Below are 17,714 nucleotides of genomic sequence, written 5' to 3'. Positions count from 1 at the left end.
AAAAACCAACAAAATGTAACTCTAGAGCTGGGTGTGGGGCAGGAGCTTGTAATATCTATCAGTCAGTATCCCAAAGGATTGTGCCCTAGGCAACAATGGGCTACAGAAGATCCCGCCCCTCCCCAATAATAAACTAATTGTCAGAGTGTGACAAGTTCTACAGCGGTCAGATAAAAACCGCTGATTGCAGCTGGTAAGCTCTTCCCATTCTATGTGGAATGGAACAAAACATAACCTTTGCTCTTCAAATATCTCACTAAGAAAAAACACCTCCCAAATCACGGTTGTTATCCCTTGAGAAGCCCACTCTGACCCAGACATAAAGACTACAGCGCTCCAGAGACCCTGGGCTCCTCTTGTTTGGTTTTGGGACGTTTTGTTTTACTTTTTGTTTGTTGGGTTTTTCGTTGTTGTTGTTTTGTTTTTTAGAGCACTGGGATCAAACTCAAACCTGAAGTCTGCATGCCGGGGGAGCACTTCTCTTCTACCCGGCCTTTTATCCCCCCCAAACAGACCGAAGCACCTTGTCCCTTCATCTTACTTAAGATTCACAAATGCACCAGTGACCTGAGACATCACTGCTCCTGCTCCAGTGCCACGTTTTAAAAAGTGGACCATTTGTCTGGCAACCACGACACGAATAATCAATCACCTGTGGCAGGGATCACAGGGGTGCGAAACTGTGGGCAAAGTCTGGTACAGAACATGATACTTAAGTCTCTTACGCATTTCCTGTAAGATATTCATGCATTAGAAAAAAAGAAACAGTAAAAACAAATAAAGAAATATAGTAGATGTCTTGGGGAAACTTGGCAAGCTTACTTGGGAGTGGGAACGATGTGAGGCAGGGTGGCCTTCCTGAGGCTTCCTGCCTCAGTCTCCCTGAGGTGGACACACCATGTCCAGCTCCCTGCAGACTGGATTCTAACCCAGTGACAGACCAAAGCACTCACTCCACAGCATGAGGGAGACAGGCAGACCAAAGAGTTGCTCTTTGGGTGGCAGCAAGCAAAAACCCATAAAAATCAATCATAGCCTGTCACTCAGCTCCTCCCAGACCAGGAAAGTGGCTCTTCCTCTTTCTAAACAGCCTAGGCAACAGTAGTTGTTACAATTTTTTGTTTGGTTTTGTTTTCTGAGAGAGCTGAGATTGAACCCCGGGCCTTGAGCATGCTGGGCAAGCACTCTCCAGCTAAGCTACACTAGCAGAGGTCCTTTTGCTTTTAAAGTGCATGCTTCTCTCTCTCTCTCTCTCTCTCTCTCTCTCTCTCTCTCTCTCTCTCTCTCTCTCTCTCTGTGTGTCTGTCTGTCTCTGTCTCTCTCTGTGTGTCTCTGTCTCTCTCTCTCTCTGTGTCTCTGTCTCTCTCTGCATCTACGTGGTATGTATGTGTGGCTGTGTGCATGTGTACAGACATGGAAGTCTAAGGACGGCTTTCAGGAATTTTCCTCTGCTTCCACCTTGTTGAAGCAGGGCCTCTCTTACTGTTCTGGTGACTGCATACTCCAGGCTAACTGGACCTCAAGTTTCTGGGGTGTTTTCAGGATTCCGCCTTCTATCCCCCTATGAGAGTGCTGGGATGACAGATGCCTACTAGGGACTCGGACTTTTTTACTTGAGTTTTGTTGCTCAAGCTCAGATCGCCTAGCTTGTAGATGGGCTGGGATTCGAGGCCAGGGTGTCCATCGCAGCCCCTCCCTGGCCAGCTCGCTAGTGTTATCTGGGAACCCCTTTGTGAGGATAAGCCTCTCCCGCTGCAAAGCTGTGACAGGAGGGTCGTGCCCTGACAAGCATATCATAACACAAACACCAAGGCTGGAAAACATTAATAGACGTGCAAAGTGTTCATCTCACACCCGTACACACCGCACCACAGCTCTCCTCTACATTAGCCCCCTTAGAAAACACCCAAGAAGATAAACAATTAGAAAGTTAGACCACAGGCTGGGGCGGTCAGGCAGATCTCTGAGCTTGAGTTTGAGGCCAGCCTGGTCTATAGAGGGACTTCCAGAACAGCCTGGGCTGTTTCAGAGAAACCTTGTCTTGAAAGAAAAAACAAAAACAACAACAACAAACAGGAAGGAAGGAAGGAAGGAAGGAAGGAAGGAAGGAAGGAAGGAAGGAAGGAAGGAAGGAAGGAAAGGAAGGAAAGAAAGAAGTCAGTCCATGTTCAATTTACATGACACAAGAATGCTCACAGATACAATAAAATAGGGCTGGTCCAAAGTAGGTAGTCAGCAACAGTGGGTCAACAGATGAAGGCAGATCAAATGGAGGACAGAGAGCAGAATCAAGAAAGACTAAGGCGGCAATTAGCACCATCTCTGGAGCTGTAAATAGACCTGCCTGAAGGCGCTAACCACCCCAGGCACCTAAAATGCCCAAGAAGCAGGGATCACATTGCCACTTCTTCAATCCCAGCACGTGGGAGACAGAGGCAGGTGGATGCCTATGAGTTTCAGGCCAGCCTGGGCTACAAGAGCTAGTTCCAGGCTAGTCGAAGCTGTATGGAGAGATCCTGTCTCAACCGTCAGTCAGCAGAGGGTGCCTATGAGAAGGGAGGGGAAAGTCACTGCGGAGACATCACTCATTGTCTTGCTCGCACAGCCACTGCTGTAACTTTTGCTCCAAATGGCATTTTCACACTTATTTGTAAATTATTTATTTTATTTTATGTGCGTTTTTCCTGCATGGATGTCTGTGTGTGAGGGGATCAGATCTTGGAGTTACAGACAGCTGTGGAGCTGCCATGTGGGTGCTGGGAACTGAACCCAGTCAGTGCTCTTAATCGCGGAGCCATCTCTCCAGCCCCTCACATTTACTTCTTGGCCACTTTGCTTAAGGGGAAAATGAAGCCTCTGGGGAACCAGGTCCCTCCTCCACCCCCAAGGCTCTATTACCTTCAGGGCTCCTAGGATTTATTTACCTCATAGCTTCCGGGAGGATGGAGGATAACAGAGATTATCCATCAGATCCACAGGAGTTCACTGTGGGAAGGGTTCTAACAGATCCCGAGACGCTGGAGGCGCCTACAGGGGCCTTTTTTTTTTTTAACACTGATGTTTAAATACTTGTGCTGCCAAATATAACAAATAAATCCCTTAGTATGTGCACATTTAAATTCAGCATGTGCTGTATTTTAAATACAGAAGGATTCTGTGGTATACTGTCTCTAGGGCATGGCTCCCTGTGGCAAAGGGTCACATTCCAGTGAGCACACCTGATCCCTGTCTTCTGTCTATCATTCATTCACTTCTGTTTGCTTTAGGCAGGTCAATAATCGCCTGAGCTTACTCACTATGGCTAACAAATCTGGACTTGTAAATTGATCTGGCTTGCGTACTGCTCATTCCTACTTCTTGTGGTTTTCTTTCTCATCTTCAGATCCGCCTTTTTTTCTTTTTCCTCTCTCCTAGTTTTTTTTTCATTTTTCATTTTTTTTTTTTTGAGACAAGGTTTCTCTGTGTAGCCATGGCCCTTCAAATCCTGTCTTTCCACACATTTCCTCCAGTCATTCCTACAAGCCCTTTCCCCATTCACCTTGAGGGATCCAAGATACTTCACCTGACTAAGATCCTGGGTGTTGTGGCGCACGCCTTTAATCCTAGATTGGTACCTTGCAGTGGTTGGCTCTCGAGCCTCTTAAGGAACCCCAGCATCTGGCAAGAGTAACTTGGAAGGTCATTTCTGGCCTTTCCCAAGCAGCGTGGCTTTCAGGAGAAGAGCACCTCCTTGGTGGTTTGGAAAAGGGGCAAAATATGCTGAAGGCTGGGGGCTGGAGAGCCGCTCTCCAGAGGACCCCAAGCTCCAGATCCACTACCCACATCCAACATCACAACTGCTAGGAAATCCTAAAACCCTCCTCCTGGCTTCCTCTGGCACCTGCACACCCGGTGTAATACATTCACTTAAACACACACAGATAAAATAACAAATTAAATTAAAATAAATCTTCAAAAAGTATGAAACCTTGGAACTTCTAATTTCAAACCATAACTAACACACACACAAAGACACTCATACCTCTTCTGCAATTCCTAAAATAATCACTGTGTAAATATCCAGTACTTATCTCTTTAGAAATAAATCAGTGCTGTGATAGTCTGTCATAGCTACATGAGACTGATTTGGGCAGTGCATAAGGAAAGCAAGTGACTTAACCAAGTGTTTTAGAAAAGGCACCGTAGGAAACATGGTTTCCATGCTTGGTTTCTCAGGGTTTGGTTTGTTAAGCCGATCAGACTGTAATGCAAACTCAAGGAGAGCAGGTGGGCCTCCTCCTCCTCCGAGGAGCTTCCACAAAGACACACCTGTGTGTACTTCCAGCCCTCACTGATTTCAACCAGGAGAAAGCAGCTTCCAAATGTCAGCAGATAATGACTTTTTCCGCAGGTGGTGAGGCTAAAGGTCACTGATCCCTCAGCAGCACAGTCCAGGCCGGAAGCTTCCAGCCACCCTTACTCACAGCTGATCAGACGAGGGATGTGCCCAGTACCTGTCTGTGGCACTGAGGTGAGTCTGTCCCCTCTGCACACGAGCTCACAATCATATAAGAATCTCTGCACTGAGGACAAGCCAGTGCCCTTGCCTAGGGACGGCCAATGATTCCAGGCTTGTGTGTAGAGGCACGAGGAGAAAGGAAAGAGCTAGCTGTTCTGGACTTTGGACGCAACCTAGTTCAAATCCTGGTGCTTGAAATGGCCAGTAGTGTGCCCCTGTATGACACACTTGACCTCTACGAGGCTATTATTTGCACAGCCACAGAATGGGATTAACAAGTGCCTACTCCCTAGCGGGTCAGAAAAACACTGAGATTTTAGTAGCCATTGCCAAGCACTTTCCAAATAGGGTGATACCATTTCTACCCTCTCAAGAACAGCCCTTTGCTACACAACTGTCGGCAAATGGTTTGGGGCATTTGTTTGTCTACTTATTCATTTATTATTTATTTGCTTGTTTGTTTATTTGAGAGGCAGGGTTTTGGAAGACTCGAGAGATAGCAGTGGTTAAAAGCATTGGCTGCTCTTGTAGAGGACTGGGGTTCAGTTCCCAGCATCCACACTCAACCGTATTTAACTCCAGTCCCAGGAGATCTGGTGCTCTCCTATGGCCTCCGCATGCACTGCACACACTTGGAACACAAACATACACGCAAACATTCATATACAATAAAAAAACAAACAAAACAGACATCTAAAGCCAGCCACGATGGTGCATGCCTTTAATCCCAGTACTCAGGAGGCAGAGGCAGGTTGTTCTTGAGTTCAAGGCCAGTCTGGTCTACATAGTGAGTTCTAGGTCAGCTAAGAATATACAGCCTCGTCAAAACAAAAACTTTAGACTATAAACACAACGAAAAGGAATGATTAAGGATTTAGAAATTTGCTTTATAACCTTAAAGTTACCAAGCAGAATAACAACGGGTGTACTTATGTTAGTTGGTGCATTACAGGAAGAGACCAGTGCCTGGGAAGATATTTGTGGGCAGACACCAGCTTAGAACAAAGACTGAGCCCCTTTCCTTGCCTTCATGTTCCCTTCATCGCCATGTGCCAAGCTGTTAGAAAGTGAACACGCTGCATTCATCCCCAAATCTGATCCAGTTTAGAAGACAAAAGGATATGGCACACTGTTTAAATATGTGTCCGGCATGCACGAAGCCCTGGGCTTACCCGGCACAACATAAACAAGGCCTACCTAGTAGCATATGTCTGTAATCCCGGCATTCAAGACAAAGGGGCAAGAGGGTCAGAAGGCCAACTGTGGGGGCAGCAAGGTGGCACAGGAAGTAAAGGGGCTTGGTCCAAAGTCTGACAATCTGACTCTAGCCCTGGACCCCAAGTAAAGGTGGGAGGGGAGAACCAACCGCACACAGCTGTCCACCACATACACACGGTGGCACCTACCACTCCCCACAGCTCATTTACACACACACTAATTTACTTTTAAAATTTTAATGTAAGCCTGGCAGTGGCAGCACACACTTTTAATCCCAGCACTCGACAGAGGCAGGCGGATCTCTGTGAGTCTGAGGTCAGCCTGGTCTACAAGAACTAGTTCTAGGACAACCAGGGCACACAGAGAAACCCTGTCTCATGGAACAAAAACAAAACAAAAACTTAGTTTTAATGGCAGAGGTTTTCATTTTACATTAGAACAAATTTCCAGAGATTGGTTTGCAGCGTTGTGTGGCACAATAATAAAAAAATAAAATGTTTTTAAAGGAAAGAAAAGAAAAAGTCAACTGAATTCTAGGACCCTTCCTTCAGCCAACTCTCCCTTGGTTTTACTGAGTATTAAAAGGCCAGCCAGGGGCTGGGACAATGGCTCAGAGGTTAACAGCACTTGCTACTCTTGCATAGGACGAGTTTTGTTCCCAGCGCCCATGTTGGATTGCTCACGACCTCCCGCAACTCCAGCTGCAGGAGGCGCTGACACTTCTGACCTCTGTGGAGACCCATATTCACGGGCACACATACACATATTCAAAAATAAAATAAATCTTTTTAGGAAACTCCATCTAGCTGCGCAGTGCAAGACTGCCCTTGATGTCTAGCACGGCCACCTTCAGTGTCAACAAGTCTGTAGAGCTGGGGTGTCTAAACAGAACTTCCTCCACTGATGAAGGAAGGATATTGCCTCATTCCGAGGTTCTCATCTCTTCTCCTCCTGTCAGACTACCCTAATCTCTGTCCCAGCACTCTCCAAGCCCCTTCTCCAGTAGGCCCTCTTCTTCCACAGCCAGGCTTCTTCAATGAGCTGACTAAAGTGTACGTGTCCATTACCTTTCAGGTAACCCTAGGCAGAAAGGAATTGTGGGGCTGGAGAGGTGGTCCAGCAGTTAAGAGCACTGGCTGCTCTTCCAGAGAGGTCCTGGGTTTGATTCCCAGCACCCATGGGGTGGCTTCCAAACACCTATAACTCCAGTTCCAAGGGATCTAACACCCTCTCGTGGACTCCCAGGCACCAGGCATGCACATGAACACCTACATACAAGCTAGAAAAACATCCATACACACAAAAATACAAATAAATCTTAAAAGAAAGAAAGAGAGAAGAGAGGGAGGGAAGGAGAGAGGGAGGGAGGGAGGGAGGGAGGGAGGGAGGAAGGAAGGAAGGAAGGAAGGAAGGAAGGAAGGAAGGAAGGAAGGAAGGAAGGAAGGAAGGAAAATAAAGTGCAATGTGGAAAGTCTTTCCTTCCAGGTTACTCACAGTCCCTTACCAGTGAGATCCCTTTCAGTGGCTGTCTTCCCTGCTGTGGGAATCCCTCCCTGCTCTGTGCATTTCCCCCTACTCTGGCATCCCTCCCTGTTCTGTGCACCCCTCCCTGCTCTGGGCATCCCTTCCTGCTCTGGGCATCCCTCCCTGCTCTGGGCATCCCTCCCTGCTCTGGGCATCCCTTCCTGCTCTGGGCATCCTCCCTGCTCTATGCATCCCTCCCTGCTCTGGGCATCCCTCCCTGCTCTGGGCATCCCTCCCTGCTCTGGGCATCCTCCCCTCTTCTCTCATACCTTTTCCCCTCTTCTCCCGCAACATTCCCCTTGCACCCACTATGTCTCGACTGACACCAAGCAGTTCCTCCAAACCAGAGCCTCTCACAGCCTCTCTGCTGTTGCCAAACTATTTGCAGAGCTTCTGTCCAGCACCGGGGTGGCAAAGATAGAAGGCAAGTATTCCACTTCTTGGAATAATTCCCTGGGTCAGTCAGGCTCAGATACCAGAGTGAACTGTGACGGCAGCTACTTTTCCACCTGGGTACCACACTTCTCTCCAATGCAGCCCTTCCCACCTGCTGGCATGCACACCCTGTCACCTCTGCCTGGCTCCCGTGAGTCTCCTCCACAGTCTAGTTTCCCTCATCCTCATCTTTCTAAGGAGTGATAGCACATGTTTGAGTCACAGTGCTTTTCAACATAACCTTTTTTTGTATGTTGCTGGAGCTTGAACCCAGGGCCTAAGGCAAGTTCTCTACCGACAGGTCCATCCCTAGCCCTTGGAATAACTTTTGAGGGTTCTCTGCTGCCCCCTGAGTTAAGAACAGATTGCTTTCCTAACATGCACCTTCTCTAGGCAACTAGAACACAGTAAGTTCTATTGCAACTATGAAATTTTCTTTATCCTTGGGTTCCATCTCAAGATCGGAGAGATTGTAAGTAAACACAGCAAGGCCATTTAAGTTGTTTATAACTAGCAAGAATTACTTGGACCTAAAACAAGCTGGTCACAGTAGCACATGCTAGTCCATAACCCCAGCACTTAGAAGGCTGAGGCAGGATGATTGGCATGAATTTGAGGACAGCCTGAACTACATTGCTAGTGCCTAACCAGCTGCAACACTACTATGGTAGTGTTCCAAGACACTACTCCCCCCCCCCCCCCCCCCCGCGCGCCTGTCCCCAACAGCAAAGAGTGAGTTCCAAGGATTAGTTTAAAGACACCACCACTGGCCTTCCTCGAAACATCCTAATTCAAAGCAATTTTTCCAGATTTCTTATTCTAAAAAACACCCCTCCAGATTTAATTGCCTCTTAACGTAGACTTCCTTGTATCCTTGCGAAGGGCAGGTGTTACTGTGTCCTAATGTAGCTCATCCCCCAGGATAAGCACTCAACACATCAGAGGAAGTCAAAAGTTACAGATTGATTGTAAAGTATGCGAATCTTGAGAATCCCCAGTGTAGCAAATGCAAGTCGCCTCCCACTAGGACGATGAGTACAGCCTTCTGGTTACAAAAGGTTTCCAATGGGCTGATTATCCATCCCACAATTCTGTTGGTTAACCTTTCAAGTGTGTAGGTCTAGAGATGGCTTAGTGGTTAAGAGCACTGGCTGCTCTTACAGAAGACCTGAGTTCCATTCCCAGCATCTACATGGTGCCTCACAACCATCTGTAATTCCAGTTCTAGGAGATCCGAGAGCACTTCACATGCATGGTGCACATCTGTGCACATGCAGGCAAAACAACCACAAAAAAAAAAAAAACTGCAATTCTGCTAGTTTACTGTTCAGGACAAAATATTGTTCATAGTCATACATGAGTGTGTACACATGTATATGGCTGGGTGTGTACATGTGTGTATGTGCATGTACAAATTAGACCACTTTCTCCTTGAGAAGCCCTAGAAATGAGATCAATGGAGAACAAGGTTAAGCCATAGGTTTCTAAGATTATCACAACGCAAGTCAGATATTCCCTGCCAGATCCACCTACCCAAAGAAAAGACTGACAGGACTCAAGTCCCGCCTCAGAGTTTGAAACCAAATGTCACCCCAGCAAGCCAAGTGCCAAAATTTCAGCAACACAGTCAGTCAGGGCACTCCCAAAAGCTCACTCTATGTGAAAAGCCCTCATTAAACTCAAGAGTTATATTTAGCAAAAATGGAACAGAAGTTATATTTAGATGAAATGACTTAAAAGAATTTTTACCAAAAACAGCATGTTTAGACTGAGCAAAAAAAAAGGGGGTGGGGTGGGGTGTAGGCTGGCTATATGGCTCAATGGGTGACGGTGCCTGCCATGAAGCCCAATAACCTGAGTTTGATCCCCAAGACCCACAAAGCAGGAAAGTACTGACTCCCACACTGTCCTGACATGGTATATGTGTGTCCCCCCCCCCAATAATAAAATATAGCAGAGTGTATGAATTGTTCTTAAAAAGAGAAAAGGTTTTCCTTGGTTGTTACATAAATTCCCCCAAAACAACCTTATTACGTGCGTGTAGAGATTGTTTGTCTGGTGGAACAGAAAGGGCACACCAACGATGCCAGCAAGACGGCACATCCTCAGGAAACACGCTAGAGACGTAAAGCCAGGACAGCCGGGCAGAAGCGTATGCTCATTCAGAGTGACTCCTAACTTCACACGCTGTGCTCAATGCCTCCCCTAGCCAAGATGTCCCTTTCCAAGATGTCCAGGATTAATGGCATGTGCCATTATGCTTGACTTAATTTACATCTTCTTAGCAAAATTGTAGTCAGCACAAAATTGTAAACCTGCACAAATTCTCCTCTAGAATGGAGGTATAGTCAGGTATGGAGGCATATGCCTGCCTGTGACGTCAGCAAGAGGACCACTGCACCTTCAGGACCAGCCTAGTCTGTAACAGTTCTATAGCAGTTCTAGGTCAGCCAAGACTAGACAGTTATCTCATAATATAATATAATTCCAGACCTTGTCTCACCATGTTTTCAAGTATTAGGATTAGAACAAAATGTGGCAGTTATTCCCTTCTCCACAAATCTCAGGTATCCCAGAAAGAGGACATTTATGGTGACACATCTGTAAACTTCTACACTCAAGCACAGGAGGATCCAAGTTCAAGGCCAGCCTGCACTATATAATGAGACTCTCTCAAAACCCAGGTTAAGGTGACCTCTCCCCTAAGAGTCTCAGGAAGAGACTGCTTCCCAGCATCCCAACCAAGTCAGAGTGGAGAGCCGAGGAGATGACCCATGGAGAAAGACAGCCTGACAACAAGACTGGCTAGCTCCAGGCAACAGAGATGCCAGTAGGTCAGGGTGCTTAGGCTCCTGTCTGCAACACCTAAGAGCCACAAACTGGAAAACACCACAGCCAGTCTCCACTTTGACTTTGGGTTTGGTTATTTCCATAAAATCAGAACAGCAGGGAAATGGGATCCCCCCACTTTAATAACAAAGGCCTTAAAACAGTTGCATAATTTTGAGGTGAAACAAAACCTAGAAAGCAAAGACTGAATCATATATTCCAAGAATCTTCTTCCAATCTACCAGCTCCTGCATTAACCCTCATCTATCTACTTTCACTGGAAAACAGCAGAGGTCCAGTTTTGTCTGAGTAACCACTTGCCTCCCTTGGAAATCATATTAATTATATTGGTATGATTATCAAGAAGATAATAATTTCAACCATAGAGTTCAAACAAGTGTTTATATGTGTTCTAACTTGCTTCATTCACTGGCCAAGATGCTCAAGAATTGAGCAAAATTAGAAAAGAACTTTTCTAGTCCATCAATGAACTTCTCAATTGAGCAGGGTGGCTCATGATAGAAACACTGAGGGGGCTGACCTTCTGCTGCTAGGCCAGCTCGTCAGGGAGATAAGACACAAGCATGGGGGTGAGATGGGACCCTGCCAGTGGGCTAAGAGATGGCTCTGTGGGTAAAGGCACACTGGCCAAGTCTGACCATCTGAGTTGGCCATGGGAACTCATATAGCAGAAGGAGAGAATCCAACTGTAGAATCCAAAGGTAGTCTTACCTCCACACAGGTACCCTGGCATAAGCTTCAAAAATACCAATGCACAGGCACACACAAACACAGAAAATAAATAAACGTTAAAAAAAGTAAAAGAAATGGGTGTGCAGAGGAACTACCTAACCGAAGGAGGGAGAATTAGTCCTATCTGGGATGTTTCTAGTGACTTTTAACTTCCTAAGGTCTAGGTCAGAGCTGACACGTGGGCATTAGTGGCTCCTGATGAGAAAACAAAAAAATGTAACTAAAGTGGCCTAACTCGCAAACAGAGAGTTATGAGAACCTCCTGCGCATGAAGGCGCAGGCGGAAAAGTTGATGGGGGAGTCCCCAACATCTGCATGCACCTTCACCTTGAAAGAGCAAAAGCAAAAGTCTAGGTCAATATCCACTTTTCAAAAGGACTTCTTGGGTTGCCTTGAAGTGCAGCAGGCCCAAAGCTATGGGGTCTCCATCCCAGAGCAAGGGCAAGAGGTGTGTGTGTGTGGTTCCATGTCCTTCTTCATCCATCAAAAGAACTTCCTCCAACCCCAACCAGTGAGAACACACACACACATACACTGCACCAACTATGGAGGCCGTCGGCTCTACCAAGGAAGGACCTCGAAATGACAGCAGAAAAGACCCATTCAGCACCCATGATTATAATCATACTTAAGATAAACTTTTACAAGAGCTTAGCACAGAGAACGAACTAATCGACTCTGGGAAGCTATGTAGGAGGCAGAAATGATGAGGAGGAAGGTGGGCACCCGAGATCTACCATCCGACCCACCATCGGCACAGGAAACCTGTGCCAACCCCGAACTGCACCCCTCGTACTGCGGGGGAGAGGGGAGGGAGTTCAGAGTTAGAGAGGGGTGAAGGAATCCGCCCTCATTTGCACATTGTCTGGGGCCGGGTCAATTTGCTTAATCACTGTTCTAAATGCCAGGCACACAGCACACAATGCGCTCCCATTAACAGGTTTAAAGTGGCGCAGCGCTCGCTTTAAATGAGAAAAGCCGGCAACAAAAGGGGGAAAAAGCCAAGTAAGAATGCCTTGGGTCGCCCTCCAAACCATCTCAGAGGAGTTTAAAACCCAGAGTTCTGCAGAAAAATTGAGACCCTGATGTGAGGATTGGGGGTGGGGACAGGAGTCGTGAATAATCCACACAAAATAATAAGTTTGTACAGCTCACAGCAGCCCTGAGAGCCCGGAGGTCAGTGGACATCTCAAGCTAGGCTCCTCCAGGCTCTTTCCCAACTCTCCTCCTTGCCAAGGGGAAAGTTGACTGGTCTCCAGGAAGGAAAACGAGACCACCACCCCCACCCGCAAAAGTAGGCACAAATCCAAGTTTTCCTTTGGAAGAAACAAGAATTTGGGAGGTTGGGAGCAGAACCCACCAGGCCGCGCTCTCCCAAAGGCAAGAAGGATCTCCCAAAGGCGAAAAGTTAAAAGATCTTTTCTTTCATCCCGGCATTGGCCAATGCAGTCTCATACTAGGCCGCCACAGGGGAGTTTAACTCCGCAAACAAGTTCTGCCCAGGATCGGCGCAGGAGGCCCCATCCCCCACACCACGGCCGAGCCTGCGGGCGCATCCCGCCGAGCCCGGCGCCCACTGGTCCGAACACAGCTGGTCTGACACTTACCGTGCGCGCTCCACCAGGAGACAGGGGTCCATTAGAGAGGTATGGGCTGCTCAGGTCAGGAATCATCAGGAAGGGGTACCCAGGGTACGCAGGTCCCTTAAAGAAAGCGCCGTCCTGGGGCCTTCTCACTGCGGACAAAAACCAAATTGGAGTGAGGTCAGGGGTCCCCCAGACAGCACAGGGATCTGGAACTCCAGGCGGGAATCTGGAACCCGAGCTCCCCTCGAGTGAGCCCCAGAGTGGCTGCTGAAGAGATGGGAGGAGAACAGGGGCTCTGCCACCCGAGTCATGGGGACCCGTAGAGCCGATCGCTGCCGGCCAGAAAGTGGAGACTGCAGGAGAAGGCACGTACCTTCGGCAAAATAGTCGCGCGGCTTCTGGAAAGCGTCCCGGGCAGGCTGCGGGCGCCTCTCCGCCTGTGGAGGAGACACAAAGGCGAGGGCCTCGGGTGAGCGGGAGCGGGACCCGGGTCCCCCGAGGGGCTGACCCTAGGAATCCCTTTACCTCCGAGTCCGAGCTGCTGCTCTGATTCTCCGACTCGTTGACCAGGGACGACTTGACCTCATCCAGGTCCCGTTGCGCCGAAGCGCTGTCGCTGCTCGGCTCTTGCTCTTCGCCCCCCTCGTCCTGGAAGGGGATCAGCTCGTCGTTCGCTCCGAGATCGTCCCCTCCGCTGGTTGCCCCGGCTCCGGAGCCACCGCCTCCCCCGCCGGCGCCGCCACCGCGGCCACCACCGAGCTGGGGCATGGTGGGGCCACGGGCCGGGGCCGCTGCTCTCGGAGCCCCGCGCCCTGCCTGGCCCGGCCCGGCGCCCCTCCCTCCCGCTTGCTGGCCCGGCTCCGATCGTTTGGCCGCTGCAGCGACAAAGTTTTGACAGGGCGTGGTTCGGTGGGAAGCAGGCCCAATACCGCCCAGCCGGGACAAGAGACTCTCGGCTCCCGATCGTCCCGCAGCACAGAGCCTAGGGTTCCCCCAACTAGCCGCCGCCACCACAGTCGCTGCTCGGCCGGGGCGTCCCAGCGCCTGGCCCGCCGGGGAGGGGCGATGGGGAAGGAGGGAGGGACCGCCCGGCGGGGCAGGGGGGCCGGAGGGAGGAGCCCCGGCTGCAAGCTGACACCCGCGCCTCGCGGAACCGGGAGAACTGCAGCGCGCGCACGCACACTCGCATTCACACTCGCGTCCTGCCCGCTTGCACCTTCCGGGGGACTGCACCTCCCCTCCTCGTGCAACTGCCCTACTCCTCAAACTTATCCAGATCCCCTCCACTGAACCCCATGGGTACCCTGGGAGGTCCTTCTCTCACCCTCCCGCAAAGCCCGAGAGTCTGCCTCGCACTCCAACGCATCTCCTAACTTTCTTTGCAAACAACCCCCAGAACTCCGCGCGGGTTCCCACTCCGCTCCCACCTCACTGGCAGACCGCACTGCCCCCTGCGGGAAACCATGGGACTCGCAGATCCGCCGCGCACTAACACTCTGCGATTCCATCAGCCCCTCTACCCTTTTTGCATAAAGCAAAAGCCTGGGGAAATTTCTAACACTTCGAAGCAAGCTGAGCGGCCTTCCGTGCTCTTTTCTGTAGCGTCCCAGCTCATTATTGTTTTTGATCATGTCCTGAAGACCACTCTTTCTCTAGAGCTGGAGAAGAAATGTGAAATCCAATACTCGCTGTCTTGGTTTCAGAAGGGATTTTGATTGTATTCATTTCAAGAAGAAATTATCAGCCAGAACTTCCAAAAGCTGAGCATGAAGCTGCCTTGATAGCCAACAAGCATAATAAACCAATTACCCCACCAGCTTCCTAGGTAGAGAAACCTTGAGAGAGCATTTCTGAGCTGACAAGGTGGCTCAGCAGGTAAAGGCGTTTGCCTTCAAGCCCCATGACCTAAGTTCCATGTCCATCCCGGAAACGGCGGAAGTGGAGAGCAGACACCCTTTCAGCTGTCGGTTTCTACAGGTGGACCATGCCTCCTGTATTCATTTACTTACAAGCAAGTATGAAACATGGAGGTGTCGTTCGGTGGTAGAGCATGCGTTTATCGTTCATGAGGTCCTTTGTTCAATCCCCACAGACTACTTAGACTCATACACCTTCCTTCAGGCAGCTAGGGAAAGGGGAGTCATGACGCTTGGTGTTGTCTACAGTAGGAAACTATTGGTGACAATGTACGTTTTAGACTCAGTCTAGAAGTCAGTATGAGAATATTTTAAAATGTTTTAAATATAACAAAACTAGGTATAGTGGACTGCTGCTTTAATCCCCAAACCTGGGAGAGGAGGTGGAGGTGGGTGGATCTCTGTGAGTTTGAGGGCAGCATGGTCTACATGGTGAGGTCCAGGACAGCCAGGGCTACACAGAGAAACCCAGTCTCAACCTTAATGGTAGAGAGCTTGCTTGGCATGTGAGGTTCTGAGTTCAACCCCCAGGGAAGGGGTGGGAAGAGGAAGGGGAAGAAAGAAAAGAACAGAGTGATCGAATTATATTCCCTCTGAGGGTTCTGAGTCTGTCCTTTGCCTCTTGCTAGCTTCTAGGGCCGTTGGCACTCTAACCTAACTTTGGACCACACATTGCTAATTTCTGTTATCTGGGGTCATATAATAGCTTTTAGGGACCACTCCACTAACCCAGGATCATCTATCTGCCAGGCTATAAGACTCATAGCTGAATCAAATCCTGAAAGACCCCTTGACCTCATTCATAGGCTCCAGATTTAGGCCATGGACCTGTCATCTTGGGAGTGAGCTGTTGTCAGCCAACCACACCTGTCAACTTGAGAGAAATGTGAACTGAAGCAATGCAGAATAGCATTTTCTCACCTATCAGATTGGCACGAGTAGAAAGGAAGGGTAACACCCGGCATTGGCCCCTGCACAGAGCACACAGGGCTCTAGGCGTGCCATTGTGGAAGATGTCTGAGAGGAAGTTTGGCAATGCCTCGGAAAATCTTTAGGCGTGCAAATGCTTTGACTCATCCTTGTACTTCTAGGATTCTATACTAAAGAAAGAACCTGGGAGCGTGTGTGCACCACAGTGGAAAGCTAGAAACAGTCGCAATGGCCGGGCAGTGGTGGCGCACGCCTTTATTCCCAGCACTCGGGAGGCAGAGGCAGGCGGATATCTGTGAGTTCGAGACCATCCTGGTCTACAAGAGCTAGTTCCAGGACAGGCACCAAAACCACAGAGAAACCCTGTCTCGAAAAATCAAAAAAAAAAAAAAAGAAAGAAAAACTAAAAAAAAGAAACAGTCGCAATGGTCTCTCGCAGGAAACTGCTGTGTTAAATCAGCGTGCATTTGTTCAGCCAGACACTCGGACCTTGTGGAACTGTGCTTGTCACTGTTCAAAGAGACTTATAACATAGGGAAAGCAACAGGAGGGTCATAAGTTCAAAGCCAGAGGTGAGCCTGGGTTACATAGTAAGTTGAAGGCCAGCCTGGGCTATGTCATGTGAAAACATCAGTAGGGACTTAAGAGATGTCTCAACATTGAAGAGTCTTACAGAGGACCCAAGTTTAGTTCCTGGCACCCATAAGAGGCAGCATAACCTCCGGGAACCATGAACCAAGGGGTTCATACCATCTTCCGGTCTCTGTGGCACCTGTATACCTGTGTTCGTATAATATACTTTTGTCTCTACCTCCCACCGGCTACCCTGCCTAGTTTTAGGCAGTGCTGGGGGACGGAGGGCACAGTCTGTGAATATTGGCCAAGCCTCTATCAACTTGGGGAGGAAAGGGCTTATTTCATTCACAGTCCTGTATGATAGATAGTTCATCACCAAAGCAGTGTGGGGAGGAGCTCAAGCAGGGCAGGATCCTGGAGACAGGAGCTAATATGGAGGCCATGGGGTGTGTGTGTGTGTTACTAGCTTGTTCAGCCTTTCTCTCTATCCCTCTCTCTTTCTGGTTTTTTGTTTTGTTTTGTTTTGACAGGGTTTCTCTGTGCAGCCCTGGCTGTCCTGGAATTCACTTGTAGACCAAACTGGTCTCAAACTCACAGATCGCCTGCCTCTGCTTCCTGAGTGCTGGAATTAAAGGTGTGCACCATCACCTACTACTTTCTTATAGAACCCAGGACCACCTGCTCAGGGGTGGCCCCATTCACAATGAACTGGGCCCTCCCACATCAATCACTGACTAAGAAAACACCCTAGAGGCTTGCCTGCTGCCTCATCTTGTGAAGGAATTCTTTCAGTTGAGGCTCCCATCTCACAGATGATTTTTTTTGCTTTCAAACTGACATAAAACTAGCCAGCACAGAACACCATAAGAAACAAAGATGCCTGCTCCCCATGGCAGCACATACACAGTAAAACTGGAGCGGTACCGAGGAGATCGGCACGGCCCTTGTACAAGGATGACACGCAGATTCGTGAAGCGGTCCATAGTTTTCAGTGGGAGTGGGGGCATCTCGGGCTTTTGCTTGCACTTGGGACCTGTTTCCTTTCTACTGAGTTACCTGATCCAGTCTTAATATGGGGGCATGTGCCTGGTTTTATTATACCTTGGCAGGCCATGTTTGGTTGATAAACATGAAAGACTTGCCCTTTTCTGAAGAGAAAGGAGTAGATCTGAGGGAGACTGGATGTGGTAGGGAAGGATAGGGAGGAGAGAAAGAAGGGGAAACTGTGGTCAGGATGTAATATATGAGAGAAGAATAAATTTAAAAAAAAAAAGGAAGAAAGAAAAGCTGGGTGTCTCACACTTTAAATCCCAGCACTCAGGAGACAGAGGCAGATGGATCTCTGAGTTGGAGGCCTGCCTGGTCTACAGATCTAGTCCCAGGACAGCCAGGGCTACACAGAGAAACTCTGTCTTTAAAAACCAAAAAGAGCCAGGTGGTGGTGGCACA

The 17,714-nt window shown here is 48.8% G+C and overlaps 1 protein-coding gene and 1 pseudogene across 2 annotated transcripts in view; one reads left to right on the top strand and one right to left on the bottom strand.

Moving 5' to 3' along the window:
* The window catches only part of Tcf7l1 (transcription factor 7 like 1), a 162,349-nt gene extending 148,518 nt beyond the window's left edge, over positions 1-13,831 (bottom strand). For both annotated transcript variants that reach the window (XM_057774444.1, XM_057774453.1), the window contains exons 1-3: positions 13,369-13,831; positions 13,217-13,280; positions 12,865-12,992 (exon numbers count right to left, since the gene is read on the bottom strand). In XM_057774444.1, the coding sequence (XP_057630427.1) occupies positions 12,865-12,992; positions 13,217-13,280; positions 13,369-13,611 (435 nt within the window). In that variant the 5' untranslated portion in view covers positions 13,612-13,831. The remainder of the gene's footprint in view (positions 1-12,864; positions 12,993-13,216; positions 13,281-13,368) is intronic.
* Positions 13,832-17,154: 3,323 nt separating this feature from the next.
* Positions 17,155-17,254, top strand: LOC130889567 (U6 spliceosomal RNA; annotated as a pseudogene).
* Positions 17,255-17,714: the final 460 nt, after the last annotated feature.

Source organism: Chionomys nivalis, chromosome 1, assembly GCF_950005125.1.
Source record: "Chionomys nivalis chromosome 1, mChiNiv1.1, whole genome shotgun sequence".
Lineage (NCBI taxonomy): Eukaryota > Metazoa > Chordata > Mammalia > Rodentia > Cricetidae > Chionomys > Chionomys nivalis.
This window is presented reverse-complemented; position numbering and strand designations above follow the sequence as displayed.